The 24,374-nt window shown below is 43.2% G+C and overlaps 1 protein-coding gene across 1 annotated transcript; it reads right to left on the bottom strand.

Annotated features, from left to right (window-relative positions):
- Positions 1-19,632: 19,632 nt before the first annotated feature.
- LOC145876167 (NLR family CARD domain-containing protein 3-like) lies at positions 19,633-22,604 on the bottom strand. Its single transcript, XM_082971952.1, has 3 exons — positions 22,511-22,604; positions 22,146-22,230; positions 19,633-22,016 (listed from the first exon to the last, which is right to left on the bottom strand). The coding sequence occupies exon 3, from the start codon at positions 20,989-20,991 to the stop codon at positions 19,633-19,635; it is 1,359 nt and encodes a 452-aa protein (XP_082828078.1). The 5' UTR covers positions 20,992-22,016; positions 22,146-22,230; positions 22,511-22,604.
- Between the last annotated feature and the right edge of the window lie 1,770 nt (positions 22,605-24,374).

Raw genomic sequence — 24,374 nt, 5'->3', positions numbered from 1 at the left:
GTGGTTCAAGTGTTAATTAAGGGCTGGTAGATGGGTGTTGACCATTCACTCATGCTGACCGGCTCCAGTACTTTGTTCTTGACTAAAGCCTCCAAGTCAGCCTAGACTTTTGGTCTGATAGCATAAGGTACAGGTCCTGCTTTCAGAACCTTTGGTTTGCTGTCTGGCTTAATGCCAAGCTTCCCTGTGATGTCGTTTATACAACCCTGCTGTCCATTAAATCCATCTGTTTCTTTAAGATGGCAGGTAGGTCTGTGTTTCCACGTGTCATTGTCTGCACTGATGGCCAGTCCAGTGTGATTTTCTCCAACTATGAACATCCCAGTAGTGACGCATAGTCTCCTTTCAGGAGGTAGAGTGGCAGCTTTCAGTTTGTCTGTATACCTGAACTGTGACATCAGTGATGTCTCTCAAGGTGACAGATTCACCTGTGTAAGTCTTTAACACGAGGTGCGCTGGTTGAAGTGGAAGGTGTTTCAGTGTGATTTCCTGGTCTGATGAGTCACTCACCTCAGTGTTCTCTTACTCAATAGTGTGAACATGTTTCTTGTTTCCCGTTTTGCATTTTCTGTTCTCTTTTTGTTTCTAGAGGATTTGTCAAGTGTGTATTTTTTTACCACAGGCTGGACAATCCATGTCCTTACACCAGCATGTAGAATCCTGACATCCCTTTATACCACAGGCTGGACAATCCATGTCCTTACACCAGCATGTAGAATCCTGACATCCCGTTATACCACAGGCTGGACAATCCATGTCCTTACACCAGCATGTAGAATCCTGACATCCCTTTATACCACAGGCTGGACAATCCATGTCCTTACACCAGCATGTAGAATCCTGACATCCCTTTATACCACAGGCTGGACAATCCATGTCCTTACACCAGCATGTAGAATCCTGACATCCCTTTATACCACAGGCTGGACAATCCATGTCCTTACACCAGCATGTAGAATCCTGACATCCCTTTATACCACAGGCTGGACAATCCATGTCCTTACACCAGCATGTAGAATCCTGACATCCCTTTATACCACAGGCTGGACAATCCATGTCCTTACACCAGCATGTAGAATCCTGACATCCCTTTATACCACAGGCTGGACAATCCATGTCCTTACACCAGCATGTAGAATCCTGACATCCCTTTATACCACAGGCTGGACAATCCATGTCCTTACACCAGCATGTAGAATCCTGACATCCCTTTATACCACAGGCTGGGCAATCCATGTCCTTACACCAGCATGTAGAATCCTGACATCCCTTTATACCACAGGCTGGACAATCCATGTCCTTACACCAGCATGTAGAATCCTGACATCCCTTTATACCACAGGCTGGACAATCCATGTCCTTACACCAGCATGTAGAATCCTGACATCCCTTTATACCACAGGCTGGACAATCCATGTCCTTACACCAGCATGTAGAATCCTGACATCCCTTTATACCACAGGCTGGACAATCCATGTCCTTACACCAGCATGTAGAATCCTGACATCCCTTTATACCACAGGCTGGGCAATCCATGTCCTTACACCAGCATGTAGAATCCTAACATCCCTTTATACCACAGGCTGGGCAATCCATGTCCTTACACCAGCATGTAGAATCCTGACATCCCTTTATACCACAGGCTGGACAATCCATGTCCTTACACCAGCATGTAGAATCCTGACATCCCTTTATACCACAGGCTGGACAATCCATGTCCTTACACCAACATGTAGAATCCTGACATCCCTTTATACCACAGGCTGGACAATCCATGTCCTTACACCAACATGTAGAAGAAGCCTGATGTCCCACCTTGCCACAGTGGAAGCATGTGACTTGATTTTCCCGTCTCTGATTTTCAGTTGAAACTCTGAGCACTTTTCCTTTTTTTGTGATCAACTTTTTTATTTATTATAAAGGAACACAGACAAGAACAAAAAGCAGCAGGAATGGTTATACAGCTAGAGACACAATACTGTTAAAATATATATCAGAACTAATAGCAGCAGGAATGGTTATACAGCCAGAGACACAATACTGTTAAAATATAAATATCAGTATATTATGTAAACCAGGTATTGCAGGTAAATACAATTATAATTAACCACATATAAAATCACTCACCTGAGCTGCATCAACCCCTCCTGGGACCACCCCAACCCACCCTCCATCCCCTCCTGGGACCACCCCAACCCACCCTCCTACCCCTCCTGGGACCACCCCAATCCACCCTCCTACCCCTCCTGGGACCACCCCAACCCACCCTCCATCCCCTCCTGGGACCACCCCAACCCACCCTCCATCCTCTCCTGGGACCACCCCAACCCACCCTCCAACCCCTCCTGGTACCACCCCAACCCACCCTCCAACCCCTCCTGGGACCACCCCAACCCACCCTCCATCCCCTCCTGTGACCACCCCAACCCACCCTCCAACCCCTCCTGGGACCACCCCAACCCACCCTCCATCCCCTCCTGGGACCACCCCACCCCACCCTCCATCCCCTCCTGGGACCAACCCAACCCACCCTACTACACCTCCTGGGACCAACCCAACCCACCCTCCAACACCTCCTGGGACAGATTTTGACTCATATTGAGTGATAAGACTGAGCTATTTAAAAACACTTTTTCAACATTTCAAGATAGCAGTTAGTTCAGTTTGATCTTATTAAAGACAGCTGTATCATTTTTTTATTCTTTTTGACATATTGTTTGGGACCACTTTTTTTGCTCTGTTTGAAGGCTGTCAGCTTCTTCTCAGGAAGAGAATCCCTTAGCCTTTCGACTAATTTTGGGTTAGTTCGACTAATTTTGGGTTAGTTCTCTCAAGAAGAACTAACCCATCTCAACATGACAGAAAGTAAGACAGGGAAACCCATCTCAACATGACAGAAAGTAAGACAGGAGAACCTATTTCAACATGACAGAGAGTAAGTCAGGAGTCCCTGACCTTATCTTCTCTCAAGAAGATGTCTGGTAGGCCCATTTAAATACCTTTTTTGGACATTTCAAGAGCCGTCCGCCAGTCCGGAGCCGCCAGAGCCGCCCGCCAGTCCAGAGCCGCCCGCCAGTCCGGAGCTGCCCGCCAGTCCAGAGCCGCCCGCCAGTCCAGAGCCGCCAGAGCCGCCCGCCAGTCCAGAGCCACCTAAGTGGGCGAAGCCTAGGGTGGAGCGGAGTCCACGTCCCGAACCTAAGCCACCTCCAGTATAGGTGGGTTGGGGAGGGGGGGTGTAGCACTAGTGCCGTCGTTGACGGCAGCCACCCTCCCTTCCCTCCCTTTTTGTTTAGGGGGTATTTGGGTTTTGTTTTTGTTCTTGTTTTGGGGGGGATTTTGGTTTTTCTTTTTAGGTGCATTCTGGGGTCTGCACCTTTAGGGGGGGTACTGTCACGTCCTGACCAGCAGAGGGAGTAATTGTATTATATTTGGTCAGGACGTGGCAGAGGGGTATTTGTTTCATATGGTTCGGGTTGTGTGTGTTATTTAAGGGGTGTTTGATTTATGTAGTCTGGGGTTTAAGTTTTGTTCTAGTGTTGGTGTCACGTCCTGACCAGCAGATGGAGCTAATGTTTTAGTTTTGGGGTCAGGACGTGGCAGTTTTTTGTATGAGAATGTTTGTATTGTTGATTGGGACTTCCAATTGAAGGCAGGTGTGTTGAGTTGCCGTTGATTGGAAGTCCAATATAGGTGTGTGTGTTTTTCTTTGGGGTTATTGGTGGTTGTTCTTGCACTGCGTTTTTGTATGCCTGTAAGACTGTCCCTGTTGTGTTTATTGTTTTTTCAGTGGATGCTTTACTCCTTTTTTTAAAATTAAAATATGAGCATCCATATTCCCGCTGCGCCTTGGTCCTCCTTTCAACAGCACGAAGGATTTTGTGACAGAACCACCCACCAAAGGACCAAGCAGCAGAAGAGGAGGAAGCCACTGGAGAAAAAAATGGAGGAATGGACCTGGCAGGACGAAAGACAATTCTGGGAGGACAAGTTAAGGGAGCTAAGGGAACCTGAGAGGCAGCCCCAACATTTTTTTTGGGGGGGGGCACACGAGTAGTTTGGCCAGGCCAGGGAAGAGCCGTAAGCCAGCTACCCGTGACTACAGGGAGGTGCGTATGAGGTGGAGGGCGCCATGTTACGCTGAGGTACGCACCATCTCGCCTATACGGATGCACAGCCCAGTCCGCCCGGTACCAGCGCCCCGCAGGTGCCAGGGCAAGGTGAGCATCGAGCGGAAGGGGTGAAGCCAACCCTGCACTCAAGACCACCAGTGCGCCCTTTCGGTCCGGTGTTTCCCGCTAGACGCACTAGCATGGAGGTGCGTGTCTCCAGGCTGGCACGTCCAGTACCAGCCCCACGCATCAGGAGTCTAGTGCGTCAGCCCAGTCTCGCCAGGCGTAAGTCGCCAGAGCTGCCCGCAAGTCAACAGTCACCAGAGCTGCCCGCCAGTCAACAGTCGCCAGAGCTGCCCGCCAGTCAACAGTCACCAGAGCTGCCCGCCAGTCGTACGTCGCCAGAGCTGCCCGCCAGTCGTACGTCGCCAGAGCTGCCCGCCAGTCGTACGTCACCAGAGCTGCCCGCCAGTCGTACGTCACCAGAGCTGCCCGCCAGTCAGGAGTCACCAGAGCCGCCCGCTAGTCAGGAGCCGCCAGAGCCGCCCGCTAGTCAGAAGCTGCCAGAGTGGCCCGACTGCCCGGAACTGCCAGAGTGGCCCGACTGCCCGGTTCTGCTAGGGTGGCCCGACTGCCCGGTTCTGCCAGGGTGGCCAGACTGCCCGGTTCTGCTAGAGTGGCCAGACTGCCCGGTTCTGCCAGAGTGGCCAGACTGCCCGGTTCTGCCAGACTGCCCGGTTCTGCCAGAGTGGCCAGACTGCCCGGTTCTGCCAGAGTGGCCAGACTGCCCGGAACTGCCAGAGTGACCAGACTGCCCGGTTCTGCCAGACTGCCCGGTTCTGCCAGAGTGGCCAGACTGCCCGGTTCTGCCAGAGTGGCCCGACTGCCCGGTTCTGCCAGAGTGGCCCGACTGCCCGGTTCTGCCAGAGTGGCCCGACTGCCCGGTTCTGCCAGAGTGGCCCGACTGCCCGGTTCTGCCAGAGGTGCCCGCCTGCCCGGATCTGCCAGGGTGCCCTGCCTGCCCTCCGGCCCAGCCCGAGTGGCCCTCCTGCCCTCCGGCCCAGCCCGAGTGGCCCTCCTGTCCTCCGGCCCAGCCCGAGTGGTCCTCCTGTCTCCGGCCCAGCCCGAGTGGCCCGCATGTCTTCCGACCCAGCCCGAGTGGTCGGTCTGCCAGGGTCAGCCCGAGTGGCCCGTCTGCCCGGTGCAGCTATCGGCGCCACCAAAGTGGGCGACGCCGAAGGTGGAGCGAGGTCCACGTCCTGCACCTGAGCCACCTCCAGGATAGGTGGGTTGGGGAGGGAGGGTGTAGCACAGTGCCGTCGGTGACAGCAGCCACCCCCCTTCCCTCCCTTATTGTTTAGGGGTTATTGTTTATGGGTTTTTTGTTGGTGTTTTCTGTTGGTAGGTGCATTCCGGGGTCTGCACCTTTAGGGGGGGGGGGTACTGTCACGTCCTGACCAGCAGATGGAGCTATTGTTTTAGTTTTGGGGTCAGGACGTGGCAGTTTTGTGTATGGGAATGTTTGTATTGTTGATTGGGACTTCCAATTGAAGGCAGGTGTGTTGAGTTGCCGTTGATTGGAAGTCCTATATAGGTGTGTGTGTTTTTCTTTGGGGTTGTGGGTGGTTGTTCTTGCACTGCGTTTTTGTATGCCTGTAAGACTGTCCCTGTTGTGTTTATTGTTTTTTCAGTGGATGCTTTACTCCTTTTTTTAAAATTAAAATATGAGCATCCATATTCCCGCTGCGCCTTGGTCCTCCTTTCAACAGCACGATGGATTTTGTGACAGTTGGTTTTCTATGGTTTATCTAGTTGTTCTGTTTCTTTGTTAGTCTGTGTGGCTCCCGATCAGGAACAGCTGTATGTCGTTGTTCCTGATTGGGAGTCATATATTAGGAGTGTGTTTTCACCTGGGGTTTGTGGGTTGTTGATTTTGCACTGCTGTATGTAAGTCCAAAAAATGACAAACCGACAGACAGGCTTTCTTGTTTTCCGTGTTCATTTTATTCTAATTAAATAGAAGAATGAGCATTCCCATCTGCGTTTTGTCATCCATTCACCACGACAGCCGTTACAACATGAGACAGGGAGAAGCAATGTAAAATCAATAATGAAATTGTTTCCACAATTAACATGCTTTTTCTTGTTTCAAGTATGTTTTATTATGAAAAGTACAATATAACCATGTATACTTGTACAACTATGGAGCGTATGTCCACATATAATTGTACAATTTGTTTTTCCAACATAAAAGACAAGAAATGATCACATTGGTATTTTAACGGTGTTATTGTAAGAGTTTAAATGTTTAAACAGAGGATACATCTAAAACAGGATAAAACAAGTGCAGTATGTTGTGAGAATGTTACTTTAACGTCGACTCATAACGTCACACTATAACTTCATGGGAGTCTTGTGGAAAGACTGCATGTTGTTTTGGGTGGATTGAGTGACGTCTTCATCAACATTTTGCAGAATATTCCGGTAATATTTTCACCTCTTGTCGGCTGCAGACATTCATAAGGAGTTCCAGTAGTTTATTTGCCATTTGCAGGTATTAAAAGTAATACATACATTGTAATTCCTTGTTGGATCTCTCTCACATACAGGACAGTACATACCAGAGGAGGCTGCTGAGGGGAGGACGGCTCATAATAATGTCTGGAACAGAGTGAATGAAATGGAACACATGGAAACCATGTGTTTGATACCATTCCACTTATTCCACTCCAGCCATTACAAGCCTGTCCTCCCTAAATAAGGTCCCACCAACCTCCTGTGGTACAAACACAAACAGGAAAATATATCATAAAAAATGCAAAGTGGTAAAAGATCAGAAAATATTACAAGCCTGTCATGTGTGAGTGTCCCGTGTGTGTTTGTCCAGTGTGTGTTTGTCCAGTGTGTTTGTGTGTGTGTGTGTGTGTGTTTGTATGTCCAGAGTGTGTGAGTGTCCAGTGTGTGTTTGTCCATTGTGTGTCAGTGTGTGTGTGTTCAGTGTGTGTGTCAGTGTTTATGTGTGTCAGTGTTTGTGTGTGTATGTGTGTGTGTATCCAGTGTGTTTGTCAAGCATGTGTGTGTCAAGCGTGTGTGTGTTTCCAGTGAGTGTGTGTCCAGTGTGTGTGTGTCCAGTGTGTTTTCAGTGTGTTTGTGTGTATGTGTGTGTCCAGTGAGTGTGTATGTGTGTGTGTTTCAGTGTGTGTGTGTTCTGAGTGTGTCCAGTTTGCGTGTGTCCAGTTTGCGTGTGTCCAGTTTGCGTGTGTCCAGTGTGTGTGTGTCTGTCCAGAGTGTGTGTGTGTGTTCAGTGTGTTCAGTGTGTGTGTGTGTGTGTGTTCAGTGTGTGTGTTCAGTGTGTGTGTGTGTGTGTGTGTGTGTGTGTGTGTGTGTGTGTGTGTGTGTGTGTGTGTGTGTGTGTGTGTGTGTGTGTGTGTGTGTCCAGTGTGTGTGTGTGTGTGTGTGTGTGTGTCCAGTGTGTGTGTGTGTGTGTGTGTGTCCAGTTATTATTTCAGGGACACTGAAGAGCCACCATAATCAACTCTAAACCCTGGATAGAGGGGCTCAGTGAATGTGGAGGTGAATGTGATCAGGTGGGTCAGTGTGTCAGAGGAGGCTCTATAGAAGGACAGAGTGCCGGCTGACCAGTCCAGATACACTCCTACTCTGTGGGACCTGGAGGAGGGGACAACTATGGTAGTGGAGTTATTATTATACCAGGCAGAGTAACTGTTGTCAGAGCAGAACAGACTCCAGGACTTGTCATTCCATCCAAGACCACAGTCATTAACCCCTCCTCTCCTGCTGATTCCTTTATATGTCACTCCTATATCAGCCCCTATTATCGCACCACTCCACTCTACCTCCCAGTAACAGCGCCCAGTCAGACCCTCTCTACACAGCACCTGTCTACAGTCCTCAAATCTCTCTGGGTGATCAGGATACGGCTGCTCCTCTCTCCTACATGTCACCTTTCTGTTCTCCTCAGACAGAGAGAGGAGTCTGTTTACTGTGTTTGGGTCCAGTGTGAGATCACAGACATCTGATGGATGAAACCAGACACAATATTAGAAATCATCATCATTCACATTAGAATGTTAACTCACTTTTAACTAATTCATTTAATGTAGATGTTTCTAGGTATCAAAAGGAGAAGTTAAGGTAACTTGAGACTTGTTGAATGATCACATGTTATACTGTATGGTAATATAAAACAGACTTATTCACATTAATCACACACACACACACACACACACACATATCAACTCTTTGTAAATGTTGGTGTCCCTGATTTGTGCTTCTGTAGAACTACAGATGATATTTAATATGACCAAGTCAGTAATGATGGTGGTCTTTGACTTAACTTGAATTAAGACTTATTCTTAGTCATATTCTTCACAGCAGTCAACACTCACATTTTCTAAGTCCAGGTTTCATTCTGTTCTCTCCACCATGTTCCACACTGTAGCGGTAAGCAGAAGAACAGACAGTCATTGAGGGATACACCTGAACACACACACACACACACACACACACACACACACACACACACACACACACACACACACACACACACACACACACACACACACACACACACACACACACACACACACACACACACACACACACACACACACACACACACACACACACGGTCAGCATATAACTTCAAGCGAATGTTTGTCTGCGTGTGTGTGTCCAGTGTGGGTGTTTGTCTTAACTAGCCTGAAAAGTCAAACATGTCTGATATGAACATTGACATAAACCCTCCACATACTTGAGTTTCTCCAGTCTGCAGTGTGGATCCTCCAGTCCAGCAGAGAGCAGTCTGACTCCTGAGTCTCCTGGGTGATTGTAGCTCAGGTCCAGCTCTCTCAGGTGTGAGGGGTTTGACCTCAGAGCTGAGGCCAGAGAAGCACAGCCTTCCTCTGTGACTAGACAGCCTGACAGCCTGCAAAGAGTCAAATCATATTAAAACCACCCTGCTATTCTTTGGTGGTGAAAAAAGTGGCAGTATATTTTTTCAACATATTCAGATACATCAGTGTCCTGAAACCTGCCATATCTATTCATAAATTAATGTATCATATTATAAATTACAAATTATCAAAGTTTTGCCTGCAGATAGAAACATGTATAATACAAATATTTGAGTAGACTGACCAGACCAGTTTAAAAGCAGTATCAGTCAGAAGACAGACAGTGAGGTATCAGATTTAGATTGTATTCAGTATACAGTCCACACCATATGTATTTTGACAGTGAAGATAACATTTTAAATGTGGCTCTAAACTCCAACATTTTGGATTTCAGATCAAATGTTTCATATGAGGTGACAGTATATAATGTCACCTTTTATTTGAGGATATTTTACATACAGTTGAAGTCAGAAGTTTACATATACCTTAGCCAAATGCATTTAAACTCAATTTTTACAATTCCTGACATTTAATCCTAGTAAAAATTGAGGTAACATTGACGCATTTGCAGTTTGTTTTGGTTGTGTTTTGCCCAATAATAAAATGGTGGATGATGACTGGATAATTTTCTGTCTAAGTGAGTAGATAACATGTTTCTAAACACTATTACATGAATCCTGATGATAACATGATTAATACAAATCATGAATGAATCATGAATAATAATGAGAGAGAAAGTTACAGAAGCTACAACAAAACATGCTAACCTCTCACCATTACCAATAACAGAGGATACAACAAAACATGCTAACCTCTCACCATTACCAACAACAGAGGCTACAACAAAACATGCTAACCTCACCATTACCAATAACAGAGACTACAACAAAACATGCTAACCTCACCATTACCAATAACAGAGGCTACAACAAAACATGCTAACCTTTCACCATTACCAATAACAGAGGCTACAACAAAACATGCTAACCTCTCACCATTACCAACAACAGAGGATACAACAAAACATGCTAATCTCTCACCATTACCAATAACAGAGGCTACAACAAAACATGCTAACCTCTCACCATTACCAATAACAGATGATACAACAAAACATGCTAACCTCTCACCATTACCAATAACAGAGGCTACAACAAAACATGCTAACCTCTCACCATTACCAATAACAGAGGCTACAACAAAACATGCTAACCTCTCACCATTACCAATAACAGAGGCTACAACAAAACATGCTAACCTCTCACCATTACCAATAACAGAGGCTACAACAAAACATGCTAACCTCTCACCATTACCAATAACAGAGGCTACAACAAACCATGCTAACCTCTCACCATTACCAATAACAGAGGCTACAACAAAACATGCTAACCTCTCACCATTACCAACAACAGAGGCTACAACAAAACATGCTAACCTCTCACCATTACCAATTTATTTATTTATTTCACCTTTATTTAACCAGGTAGGCAAGTTGAGAACAAGTTCTCATTTACAACTGCGACCTGGCCAAGATAAAGCAAAGCAGTTCGACACATATAACAACACAGAGTTACACATGGAGTTAAACAAATGTAACCCTCTCACCAGGCTTGAATATGACTCTGACAATATTAACATATGTAGAGTATCTCAACAGCATGGGATGTTAGGTGAGAAGGACATCTCCAATAAGAATTCCTATTGTAAACTATCTAGGGTTATGACAATAGGGTATTAACTTCAGATGAAATGATTATAGGTTTCTGTTATTGAATCAGGATAAACCATCCCATGCATTAAATTAAAACAATTAATGACTCCACCAAGGCAACATACATAATGTTCCATATGTGTATTAAAACATTTTCAAACACAAATACATGTTCAGACACAACATCAAAAGAAATTTAAAAAATAATAAACCCCAATGAGTCGTGCACAACCCGTGTCCAAATTAAGCACCTCACATTGTGGTTACTCACGACTTGGTAGATATTCCCTCAGCGAAGTATGGCAGTTCCATGCAGGTTTCCTCACAAAGTCCAAGGCAGCACAGCTACCCATGCAGACAGTACTCCTTAGTAACCGATATCCCCATGGCAACACCAACTCGTTAAGCTTCCCAAGCAATTATCTCCCGGTGTCACACGATGCTAGGCTAACCTCTAGGCTGGCTAATACCTCCACGACGAGACGGTAGCTTCAGTCTTTACTAAGTTTTAGCTAAATTATAACAATTATTTTATTAAATAAAACATGTATTTCCCTTCATGTCTTAGTAGCTATGTGTTTTGTTGTAGTTCTGTCGTCTTCTTTTATAATTTTTCTTCACCAACCATCCTGAGGTAAAACGTCCATCCTTTCATCAACGTCTTTTTCCCTCCCGTTAACCAGGTCAACTCCCATTGGCCACAACTTAACAAGCGACCTTATTGGTCAAAACGTAAACTTCAAAGTAAAACAAACTATTCACTTATACATTAAATAAATATTTCTTCAAAAAGCATAATGCATTAACAACATTACAGTTTAGGAGCAATTCAGTCATCTTTTTAATATAATACCAATTAATTATAACAAATAAACTCAATACTTGGTTCAAACAAGGGTATTACACAAACATACAGTCAATAATACAGTAGAAAAATAAGTCTATATACAATGTGAGCAAATGAGGTGAGATAAGGGAGGTAAAGGCAAAAAAAGGCCATGGTGGCAAAGTAAATACAATATAGCAAGTAAAACACTGGAATGGTAGATATGCATTGGAAAAAAGTGCAAAGTAGAAATAATGGGGTGCAAAGGAGCTAAATAAATAATTACAGTAGGGGAAGAGGTAGTTGGGCTAAATTATAGATGGGCTATGTACAGGGGCAGTAATCTGTGAGCTGCTCTGACAGCTGGTGCTTAAAGCTAGTGAGGGAGATAAGTGTTTCCAGTTTTAGAGATTTTTGTAGTTCGTTCCAGTCATTGGCAGCAGAGAAATGGAAGAAGAGGCGGCCGAAGGAGGAATTGGCTTTGGGGGTGACCAGAGAGATATACCTGCTGGAGTGCGTGCTACAGGTGGGTGCTGCTATGGTGACCAGTGAGCGGAGATAAGGGGGGACTTTACCTAGCAGGGTCTTGTAGATGACCTGGAGCCAGTGGGTTTAGCGATGAGTATGAAGCGAGGGCCAGACAACAAGAGCGTACAGGTCGCAGTGGTGGGTAGTACAGTGGGGGAAAAAAGTATTTGATCCCCTGCTGATTTTGTATGTTTGCCCACTGACAAAGAAATGATCAGTCTCTAATTTTAATGGTAGGTTTATTTGAACAGTGAGAGACAGAATAACAGCAAAAAAAATCAAGAAAAACGCATGTCAAAAATGTTATACAATTATTTCCATTTTAATGAGGGAAATAAGTATTTGACCCCTCTGCAAAACATGACTTAGTACTTGGTGGCAAAACCCTTGTTGGCAATCAGAGGTCAGACGTTTCTTGTAGTTGGCCATCAGGTTTGCACACATCTCAGGAGGGATTTTGTCCCACTCCTCTTTGCAGATCTTCTCCAAGACATTAAGGTTTCGAGGCTGACGTTTGGCAACTCGAACCTTCAGCTCCCTCCACAGATTGTCTATGGGATTAAGGTCTGGAGACTGGCTAGGCCACTCCAGGACCTTAATGTGCTTCTTCTTGAGCCACTCCTTTGTTGCCTTGGCCGTGTGTTTTGGGTCATTGTCATGCTGGAATACCCATCCACAACCCATTTTCAATGCCCTGGCTGAGGGAAGGAGGTTCTCACCCAAGATTTGACGGTACATGGCCCCGTCTATCGTCCCTTTGATGCAGTGAAGTTGTCCTGTCCCCTTAGCAGAAAAACACCCCCAAAACATAATGTTTCCACCTCCATGTTTGACGGTGGAGATGGTGTTCTTGGGGTCATAGGCAGCAATCCTCCTCCTCCAAACACGGCGAGTTGAGTTGATGTCAAAGAGCTCCATTTTGGTCTCATCTGACCACAAAATTTTCACCCAGTTGTCCTCTGAATCATTCAGATGTTCATTGGCAAACTTCAGACGGGCATGTATATGTGCTTTCTTGAGCAGGGGGACCTTGCGGGCGCTGCAGGATTTCAGTCCTTCACGGCATAGTGTGTTACCAATTGTTTTCTTGGTGACTATGGTCCCAGCTGCCTTGAGATCATTGACAAGATCCTCCCGTGTAGTTCTGGGCTGATTCCTCACCGTTCTCAAAGTCATTGCAACTCCACGAGGTGAGATCTTGCATGGAGCCCCAGGCCGAGGGATATTGACAGTTATTTTGTGTTTCTTCCATTTGCGAATAATCGCACCAAATGTTGTCACCTTCTCACCAAGCTGCTTGGCGATGGTCGTGTAGCCCATTCCAGCCTTGTGTAGGTCTACAATCTTGTCCCTGACATCCTTGGAGAGCTCTTTGGTCTTGGCCATTGTGGAGAGTTTGGAATCTGATTGATTGATTGCTTCTGTGGACAGGTGTCTTTTTTTACAGGTAACAAGTTGCGGTTAGGAGCACTCCCTTTAACCTGTTTAGGATAGGGGGCAGTATTTTCACGGCCGGATAAAAAATGTATATAATTGTTTGATTTCAATAGAAAACACCTTAAAGTTTCTAAAACTGTTTGAATGGTGTCTGTGAGTATAACAGAGTATAACAGAACTCATATGGCAGGCCAAAACCTGAGAAGATTCTAAACAGGAAGTGCCCTGTCTGACCATTTCTTGGCCTTCTATAGCCTCTTTATCGAAAACAGAGGATCTCTGCTGTAACGTGACATTTTCTAAGATTCCCATAGGCTCTCAGAAGGTGCCAGAACGTTGAATGATGACTCTGCAGTCCCTGGCTGAAAAACAGTAGCACATTTGGATAGTGGTCGATCTGAGAACAATGAAACGGGCGCGCGCCTGCACGTGAAGAGTCCATTTTACATTTTCAGTCTTTGAACGAAAACGACGTCTCCCGGTCGGAATATTATCGCTAATTTACGAGAAAAATCGCATAAAAATTTATTTTAAACAGCGTTTGACATGCTTCGAAGTACGGTAATGGAATATTTTCAATTTTTTTGTCAAGATATGCGCCGGCGCGTCACCCTTTGGATAGTGTCTTGAACGCAAGAACAAAACGCCGCTATTTGGATATAACTATGGATTATTTGGAACCAAAACAACATTGGGTGTTGAAGTAGAAGTCCCGGGAGTGCATTCTGACAAAGAACAGCAAAGGCAATCCAATTTTTCTTATAGTAAATCTGAGTTTGGTGAGTGCCAAACTTGGTGCGTGTCAAAATAGCTAGCCAGGATGGCCGGGCTATCTACTCAGAATATTGCAAAATGCGCTTTCACCGAAAAGCAATTTTAAAATCGGACATAGCGATTGCATAAAGGAGTTCTGTATCTATAATTCTTAAAATAATTTTTATGTTTTTTGTGAACGTTTATCGTGAGTAATTTAGTAAATTCACCGGAAGTTTCGGTAGGTATGCTAGTTCTGAACGTCACATGCTAATGTAAAAAGCTGTTTTTTGATATAAATATGAACTTGATTGAACAAAACATGCATGTATTGTATAACATAATGTCCTAGGAGTGTCATCTGATGAAGATCATCAAAGGTTAGTGCTGCATTTAGCTGTCTTCTGGGTTTTTGTGACATTATATGCTAGCTTGAAAAATGGGTGTCTGATTATTTCTGGCTTGGTACTCTGCTGACATAATCTAATGTTTTGCTTTCGCTGTAAAGCCTTTTTGAAATCGGACAGTGTGGTTAGATAAAGGAGAGTCTTGTCTTTAAAATGCTGTAAAATAGTCATATGTTTGAAAAATTGAAGTTTTTGTATATTTGAGGAATTTGTAATTCGCGCCACGCCTATCATTGGATATTGGAGCAGGTGTTCCGCTAGCGGAACGTCTAGATGTAAGTTAAGAGTGTGCTCCTAATCTCAGCTCGTTACCTGTATAAAAGACACCTGGGAGCCAGAAATCTTTCTGATTGAGAGGGGGTCAAATACTTATTTCCCTCATTAAAATGCAAATCAATTTCTAACATTTCTGACATGAGTTTTTCTGGATGTTTTTGTTGTTATTCTGTCTCTCACTGTTCAAATAAACCATTAAAATTATAGACTGATCCTTTCTTTGTCAGTGGGCAAACGTACAAAATCAGCAGGGGATCAAATGCTTTTTTCCCCCACTGTATATGGGGCTTTGGTGACAAAACGGATGGCACTGTGATAGACTGCATCCAATTTATTGAGTAGGGTATTGGAGGCTATTTTGTAAATGACATCGCCGAAGTCAAGGATCAGTAGGATGGTCAGTTTTATAAGGGTATGTTTGGCAGCATGAGTGAAGGATGCTATGTTGCGAAATAGGAAGCCAATTCTAGATTTAATTTTGGATTGGAGATGCTTATAGTGAGTCTGGAAGGAGAGTTTACAGTCTAACCAGACACCCAGGTATTTGTAGTTGTCCACATATTCTAAGTCAGAACCGTCCAGAGTAGTGATGCTGGACAGGCGGGCAGGTGCAGGCAGCGATCGGTTGAAGAGCATTTAGTTTTACTTGTATTTAAGAGCAGTTGGAGGCCACGGAAGGAGAGTTGTATGGCATTGAAGCTCGTCTAGAGGTTAGTTAACACAGTGTCCAAAGAAGGGCCAGAAGTATACAGAATAACACCAATAACAGAGGGGGTCTGATCTTTGTGCCTCTGTAAATTTCTCATTCATCATCATTAACGATTCATTCATGATTATTCATAATCATGGTAGCATCCACATGAATGTAGAAGTGTTCAGAAACATCTTCTATTCTTACTGACAATACAAGTGAAGTGACTCCATAATGACAGGACATTATTCACCATTCAGTTTCTATTAGGAAAAACATCATCCAAAACACAACCAAGACAAACTGTAAATGAATTCAACAAGTTAGTAGAATCACAGGCTTGATGTAATCACTGCAGGCATGGAATATGGTACAACTACTAAACTTATGACTACTTTAATACAATATAAGTGAATTTGTCCAAATAATTAAGACTTCTTAAAATGGGAGAACTACGTACAGAAAGTGCTTTAATTTCTAAATGGTAAAACAGATATATATGAAAATACCCTCAACTAAAAGGTGACATTCTGTAAGGTCACCTAATATGAAACATCTCAAATCCAAAATGCTGGAGCATTGCACCACATTTAAAACTGTAAGCTTCACTGTCCAAACACATATGGTGTGGACTATGTGTGTCTGGTAAACACATGTGGATCTGGTGAACAGTTATCACTTGTTGACCAACTACAGGAATACTGACCTCAGAGTCTCCAGTTTACAGTGGGGATTATCCAGTCCAGCAGAGAGCAGCTTCACTCCTGAATCCTTCAGGTCATTGTTACTCAGGTCCAGCTCTCTCAGGTGTGAGGGGTTTGACCTCAGAGCTGAGACCAGAGAATCACAGCCTTCCTCTGTGACTCCACAGCCTGACAGCCTGCAAAGAGTCAAATCATATTAAAATCACACTGCTATGCTTTGGTGGTGAAAATAGTGGCAGTATAATTTTTCAACATATTCAGATATCAGTGTCCTGAAACCTTCCATATCTATTCGTAAATTAATGTATCATCATTAAAAATGACAAATGATCAAAGTATTGCCTGCAGATAGAAACATATATAGTACACATATTTGAGTAGACTGACCAGACCAGTTTAAAAAGCAGTATCAGTCAAAAGACAGACAGTGAGGTATCAGATTTAGATTGTATTGAGTATACAGTCCACATCATATCTATTTTGACTGTGAAGATAACATTTTAAATGTGGCTCTATACTCCAACATTTTGGATTTCAGATCAAATGTTTCATATGAGGTAACAGTATATAATGTCACCTTTTATTTGAGGGTATTTTAATACATACAGTTGAAGTCAGAAGTTTACATACAGTGCGGCAAAAAAGTATTTAGTCAGCCACCAATTGTGCAAGTTCTCCCACTTAAAAAGATGAGGCCTGTAAGTTTCATCATAGGTACACTTCAACTATGACAGACAAAATGAGAAAAAAAAATCCAGAAAATCACTCTCGTTAATCTAACCACACTGTCCGATTTCAAAAAGGCTTTACAACGAAAGCAAAACATTAGATTATGTCAGCAGAGTACCCAGCCAGAAATAATCAGACACCCATTTTTCAAGCTAGCATATAATGTCACATAAACCCAGAAGACAGCTAAATGCAGCACTAACCTTTGATGATCTTCATTAGATGACAACCCTAGGACATTATGTTATACAATACATGCATGTTTTGTTCAATCAAGTTCATATTTATATCAAAAACCAGCTTTTTACATTAGCATGTGACGTTCAGAACTAGCATACCCCCCGCAAACTTCCGGCGAATTTATCTAACAATTTACTAAATTACTCACGATAAACGTTCACAAAAAGTACAACAATTATTTTAAGAATTATAGATACAGAACTCCTCTATGCACTCGATATGTCCAATTTTAAAATAGCTTTTCGGTGAAAGCACATTTTGCAATATTCTAAGTAGATAGCCCGGCATCACAGGGCTAGCTATTTAGACACCCAGCAAGTTTAGCCTTCACCAAACTCCGATTTACTATTAGAAAAGTTTGATTACCTTTGCTGTCTTCGTCAGAATGCACTCCCAGTACTTCTACTTCAATAACAAAATGTTGGTTTGGTCCAAAATAATCCATAGTTATGTTCCAACAGCGGCGTTTTGTTCGTACGTTCAAGACACTATCCGAATGGTAAATAAGGGTCACGCGCATGGCGCATTTCGTGACAAAAGATTTCGAAATATTTCATTACCGTACTTCGAAGCATGTCAACCGCTGTTTAAAATCAATTTTTATGCCATTTTTCTCGTAAAAAGCGATAGTATTCCGACTGGGAATCTGCAATTAGGTAAACAGACGAAAGAAAATATATCACTGGGTCGACTCGGGCATGCGCCTAAGCCCTTTGTCCTCTGATCGGCCACTTGGCAAAAGCGATAATGTGTTTCAGCCAGAGGCTGCCTCGATATCATTCAGCTTTTTCCCGGGCTCTGAGAGCCTATGGGAGCCGTAGGAAGTGTCACGTTACAGCTACGATCCTGACTCTTCAATAAACAGAGACAAGAAGAACGACACCTTGTCAGACAGGCCACTTCCTGCATGAAATCTTCTCAGGTTTTTGCCTGCCATATGAGTTCTGTTATACTCACAGACACCATTCAAACAGTTTTAGAAACTTTAGGGTGTTTTCTATCCAAAGCCAATAATTATATGCATATTCTAGTTACTGGGCAGGAGTAGTAACCAGATTAAATCGGGTACGTTTTTTATCCGGCCGTGTAAATACTGCCCCCTAGCCCTAACAGGTTAAGGGGAAAAATGTAACTATTTTGTAATGACCTAGTCAAGGCCCAGACCTCATTCGAATTGAGAATCTGTGGTATGACTTACAGATTGCTGTACACCAGCAGAACCCATCCAACTTGAAGGAGCTGGAGCAGTTTTGCCTTGAAAAATGGGCGAAAATCCCAGTGGCTACATGTGCCAAGCTTATAGAGACATTCCCCAAGAGACTTGCAGCTGTAAATGCTGCAAAAGGTGGCTCTACAAAGTATTGTCTTTGGGGGAGTGAATAGTTAAGCACGCTCAAGTTCTTTTTTTTGTCTTATTTCTTGTTTCACAATTAAAATATTTTTTGCATCTTCTAAGTGGTAGGCATGTTTTGTAAATCAAATGATACAAACCCCCAAAAATCAATTTTAATTCCAGGTTGTAAGGCAAACAAAAAAGGAAAAATGCCATGGGGGTGAATACTTTTGCAAGCCACTGTACATACATAAAATGGGACAACTAGATACATAAAATGCTTTCATTTCTAAACGGTAAAACAGATACGAATGGTCTCAAATAAAAGGTGACATTCTGTACTGTCAACTAATATGAAACATTTGATCTTAAATCCAAAATGCTGGAGCACAGCACCAAAAGTAAAACTGTAAGCTTCACTGTCCAAACACATATGGTGTTGACTATGTGTGTCTGGTAAACACATGTGGATCTGGTGAACAGTTATTACTTGTTGACCAACTACAGGAATACTGACCTCAGAGTCTCCAGTTTACTGTGAGGATTCCCCAGTACAGCAGAGAGCAGCTTCACTCCTGAATCCTTCAGGTCATTGTTACTCAGGTCCAGCTCTCTCAGGTGTGAGGGGTTTGACCTCAGAGCTGAGACCAGAGAAGCACAGCCTTCCTCTGTGACTCCACAGCCTGACAGCCTGCAAAGAGATCATCATGACTTCACAAACACACTGTTCATTTAACGAGTAGTGTAGAAGGACAATGGCAGATGGTTTTGGTTTATTCTCCCAAACAACATATAGATTCATCTCCCATCTCCTTGAATTGTATGGTCATATTGTTATACTATTGTCAAAATCAATGCATTTTTTCAATATGTTTTTCAATATAATATTATATACATATTATAATACATATTTTTCCTAAACTGAATATTTCTGCCTGATGATTAGTTCTTATATGTCATTTTATGTACTCACAGAACAGCTCTGGAGGCTTTGACCACTGGCAGCAGCCTCAGAAGACCTTCCTCTGATCTGGAGTATTTCTTCAGGTCAAACACATCCAGCTCCTTTTCGGAAGTCAGCAACACAAAGACCAGAGCTGACCACTGTCCAGGTGACAGGTTGGGTTTTGAGAGACTTCCTGAGCTCAGGTAGCTTTGGATCTCCTCCACTAGAGAATGGTCATTAATTTCATTCAGACAGTGGAACAGATTGATGCTCCTCTCTGGAGAGGGATTCTCCCTGATCTTCTTCTTGATGTACTTGACTGTTTCTTCATGGCTCTGTGAGCTGCTTCTTGTCTTTTTCAGTAGACCTCGTAAGTGCTTCTGATTGGACTCCAGTGAGAGGCCCAGAAGGAAGCGGAGGAACAGGTCCAGGTTTCCTGTCTCACTTCGTAAGGCTTTATCCACAGCACTCTTGTAGAAAGTAACTTCAGGTTCGTCTTTTGTTTTCTGTTTGTCCATTAGATTCTCAATGTTGTTGATGAATGAGAGGAACACATATACAGCAGCCAGAAACTCCTGAATGCTCAGATGCACGAAGCAGTACACCTTCATCTGGTGCAGAACACATTCCTCTTTAAAGATCTGTGTGCACAATCCTGAGTACACTGAGGCTTCACTGACATCAATACTAGCACCTGTCAGGTCTTCTTCATAGAAAATCAGATTGCCCTTCACAAGCTGTTGAAAAGCCAGTTTTCCCAGTGACAGAATGCTCTTGTTATTCAAGTGTGGATCTGTCTCTTCTTTCCCAAGATACTTTTCATTCTTCTGTGTGGTATGAAACACCACAAGGTGTGTGTACATCTCAGTCAGAGTCTTGGGCATCTCTTCTCTCTTATGTTTCAGCATGTGTTCAAGGACTGTTGCAGAGATCCAACAGAAGACTGGAATGTGGCACATGATGTGGAGGCTCCTTGATGTCTTTATGTGTGAGATGATTCTGTTGGCCAGGTCCTCATCCCTGAATCTCTTCCTGAAGTACTCCTCCTTCTGTGGGTCATTGAACCCTCGTACCTCTGTCACCTGGTCAACACACTCTGAAGGGATCCTATTGGCTGCTGCAGGTCGGGTAGTTATCCAGAGGAGAGCAGAGGGAAGCAGATTTCCCTTGATGAGATTTGTCAGCAGAACATCCACTGAGGTTGACTTTGTGACGTCCCAACAGATCTTGTTCTTCTGGAAGTCTAGGGGCAGTCGGCACTCATCCAGACCATCAAAGATGAACACAACTTTGTACTTGTTGTAGATGGAGATTCCTGATTGTTTGGTTTCCATTGAGAAGTGATTAAGAAATTCAATGAAAGTGTGTTTGTCCTCTTTCATCAAATTCAGCTCCCGAAAAGGGAATGAAAATACAAATTGGACATCCTGATTTGCTTTTCCTTCAGCCCAGTCCAGAATGAACTTCTGCACAGAGACTGTTTTTCCAATGCCAGCGACTCCCTTTGTCAGCACAGTTCTGATACGTTTGTCTTGTCCAGTTAAGGGTTTGAAGATGTCGTTACATTTGATTGCAGTCTCTGGTCTTGCTTGTTTCCTGGTTGTTGTCTCAATCTGTCTCAGCTCATGTTCATTATTGACCTCTCCTGTTCCACCCTCTGTGATGTAGAGCTCTGTGTAGATCTTATTGAGAAGTGTTGGGTTTCCTTGTTTAGCGATCCCCTCAAATACACATTGACATTTCTTCTTTAGATTAGATTTGAGTTCACGTTGGCAAATCACAGCAAGCTCATCTGAATGAAGAAATAACACAGAGGATATTAATATTACGTCTGTTTTAATGTCTACAGTATTGAAGGACTGTTAAAGTTTTAAAATAATAATTTATTCTCTTAAGTGACTGTATAAATGTATCAATGTTTTCTTAATGCATTACAGACTGGTGTGACTGATTATATTATTATTGGTGTTATTGATGGTATTATTAATGTTGTCTCTCTCTGTCTCTCTCTCTAAATTAATCACCACATCACATCCCTTCTGCTACTTGATGAGGTCACAAGGTGTTGTGTTAAGGTTGCTACAATATCATTGAGTTACACAGCTACTTTAGCTGTACTTTAGCTACAGCTTTTAAATGTTATAAAACAGCATTCAACATGTGGCAGACAGATCTTACATTTCTCCAGTGTCTCAGCAAGCTCCTTCTGGTTCATTTTCCTCAGGACGTGCAGTGTGATCTTCAGAGCCCCCTCTCTGGCACTGCTCTCCTGCTTCTCATCTTCAGCATCCACCACTTCCTCATCCTGCTTCTGACTCTCAAAGCCTTCTGGGAGTTCTGGACTAAGAATCCTCTTGAACATCTTCAGCTCGTTCTTCACAAATGTCATAATTTTCTCTTCAAGCATCTGAAATAAATCATGTAAATAAGTTAAGCAAGAGAAGACATGCTTTCTCATTAACACATTAATGAATGATTGACAGATCAACTTTACTTGAGGTAAACAAAAACAAATGTACATAACAGGACCACATACACTGAATATGGAGTCCATGTCTGTTTGATGACTCTGGGAAGACTGACCACTGAGAATCTCTGACTCTGATCTCTCCTGTTGGTTTCTGTGGACGAAACATGAGATTACAGTACACACACACACACACACACACACACACACACACACACACACACACACACACACACACACACACACACACACACACACACACACACACACACACACACACACACACACACACTGTTTTAGGACTATGAAAATGGACTAAAGGATTAGCCTATGGATTATGAAAACAACCAAAAGAAATGTGAAAATGGGAGAGGAGAAATGACTAGAGACAGTGTTGTTTAACTCACTGACCATGACCCATGAGTTCTTCTTACCTTTGTTCAGTAGACAAGTCTCCCTCTCTAAACTTTATAGGACGATCCATAGACTGGTCACTCTTCATGGACACACAGCTGGGCACAGGGGAGGCTGGTCTCTCCTGCTTGATTGGTCTTCAACACAACAGAGACAAACATTACATCTCTCATCTACTCTGATCTCAGATGGGAAACATAAGAAGAGTTCCAAAACGCAACATATCACTTTACAGAAATGAGCTTTTATTGTTTAAAGAAATTATGTATTAATTATTACATCTCTCACAGACAAGGATTTGTTTCAAATCTATCACTTGATGGTTTCATTTCAGAGAGACAAAAATCATGTTTTTTTATGCAAAATGCTATATATCTCCCTCACTCTCAAATGTGACCGACCGGCTCAATTTGGTCATTAACTAAATAACTACATATATATAGTGATTTTGGTTTATGTCAGTTTAATTGTTTGTTATGGTATAAGTTGTTATTTTATGATTGTAAGTGATAAAATTAACTAGTAATTCTCAGTAATTACTACTTTAGTAAGGAATAACACATTTTTTAAGCACTACTGCAGTTGCTAAATAATTCCAATAGATGGGAACATAAGACCACAATGACATTTCAGAATATTAGTTTAGTTTTCTCCCTGGATACACCACCACTCCCCACGCGTCCTGCAGAACCCCTGCAGTACCTCCGCAGACCCCGGATTGAGAACCCCTGATTTAGCAGATGCTCTTATCCAGAGAGATTTACAGTAAGTGCATTCACCTTAAGATAGCTATTTATTTAGGAAATAAACTTAATGAATTATTCATAAAATTGTTATCTCACCTCTTAGCTTTGGTGTCATATCCCCCAGAGAGACTCATTTTAGAGGCAGGGCCCCCCTCCTCTCTCTCCCCAGAGAGACTCATTTTAGAGCACTGACCCCTGTAAACAGAGATCCAACATGTTGGTTGTGGTTAACACAGTGACAACTAAACAGAGATCCAGCATGTTGGTTGTGGTTAACACAGTGACAACTAAACAGAGATCCAGCATGTTGGTTGTGGTTAACACAGTGACAACTAAACAGAGATCCAGCATGTTGGTTGTGGTTAACACAGTGACAACTAAACAGAGATCCAGCATGTTGGTTGTGGTTAACACAGTGACAACTAAACAGAGATCCAGCATGTTGGTTGTGGTTAACACAGTTACAACTAAACAGAGATCCAGCATGTTGGTTGTGGTTAACACAGTGACAACTAAACAGAGATCCAGCATGTTGGTTGTGGTTAACACAGTAACAACTAAACAGAGATCCAGCATGTTGGTTGTGATTAACACAGTAACAACTAAACAGAGATCCAGCATGTTGGTTGTGGTTAACACAGTAACAACTAAACAGAGATCCAACATGTTGGTTGTGGTCAACACAGTAACAACTAAACAGAGATCCAGCATGTTGGTTGTGGTTAACACAGTAACAACTAAACAGAGATCCAGCATGTTGGTTGTGGTTAACACAGTGACAACTAATTATTTTATTCATTATCTCTTAGAAATAAAACAGTTTACTAACAGACACATCCAAACAGTCAGGTGATTTAATGTAATTACTTTTTCTAGCCCAATGACTACTCAAAACCCTCCCACAAGGCCTGAAAACTAACTAATAGCCCCTGATAGGCCTACATCTTATTCTGGGGCGGCAGGTAGCCTAGTGGTTAGAGCGTTGGGGCGGCAGGTAGCCTAGTGGTTAGAGCGATAGGTAGCCTAGTGGTGAGAGCGTTAGGTAGCCTAGTGGTTAGAGCGTTAGGTAGCCTAGTGGTTAGAGCGTTAGGTAGCCTAGTGGTTAGAGCGTTAGGTAGCATAGTGGTTAGAGCGTTGG

The sequence above is a fragment of the Salmo salar genome, unplaced genomic scaffold (genome assembly GCF_965601325.2).
Source record: "Salmo salar unplaced genomic scaffold, fSalSal1 ptg000468l, whole genome shotgun sequence".
NCBI classification, from domain to species: Eukaryota; Metazoa; Chordata; class Actinopteri; order Salmoniformes; family Salmonidae; genus Salmo; species Salmo salar.
This window is presented reverse-complemented; position numbering and strand designations above follow the sequence as displayed.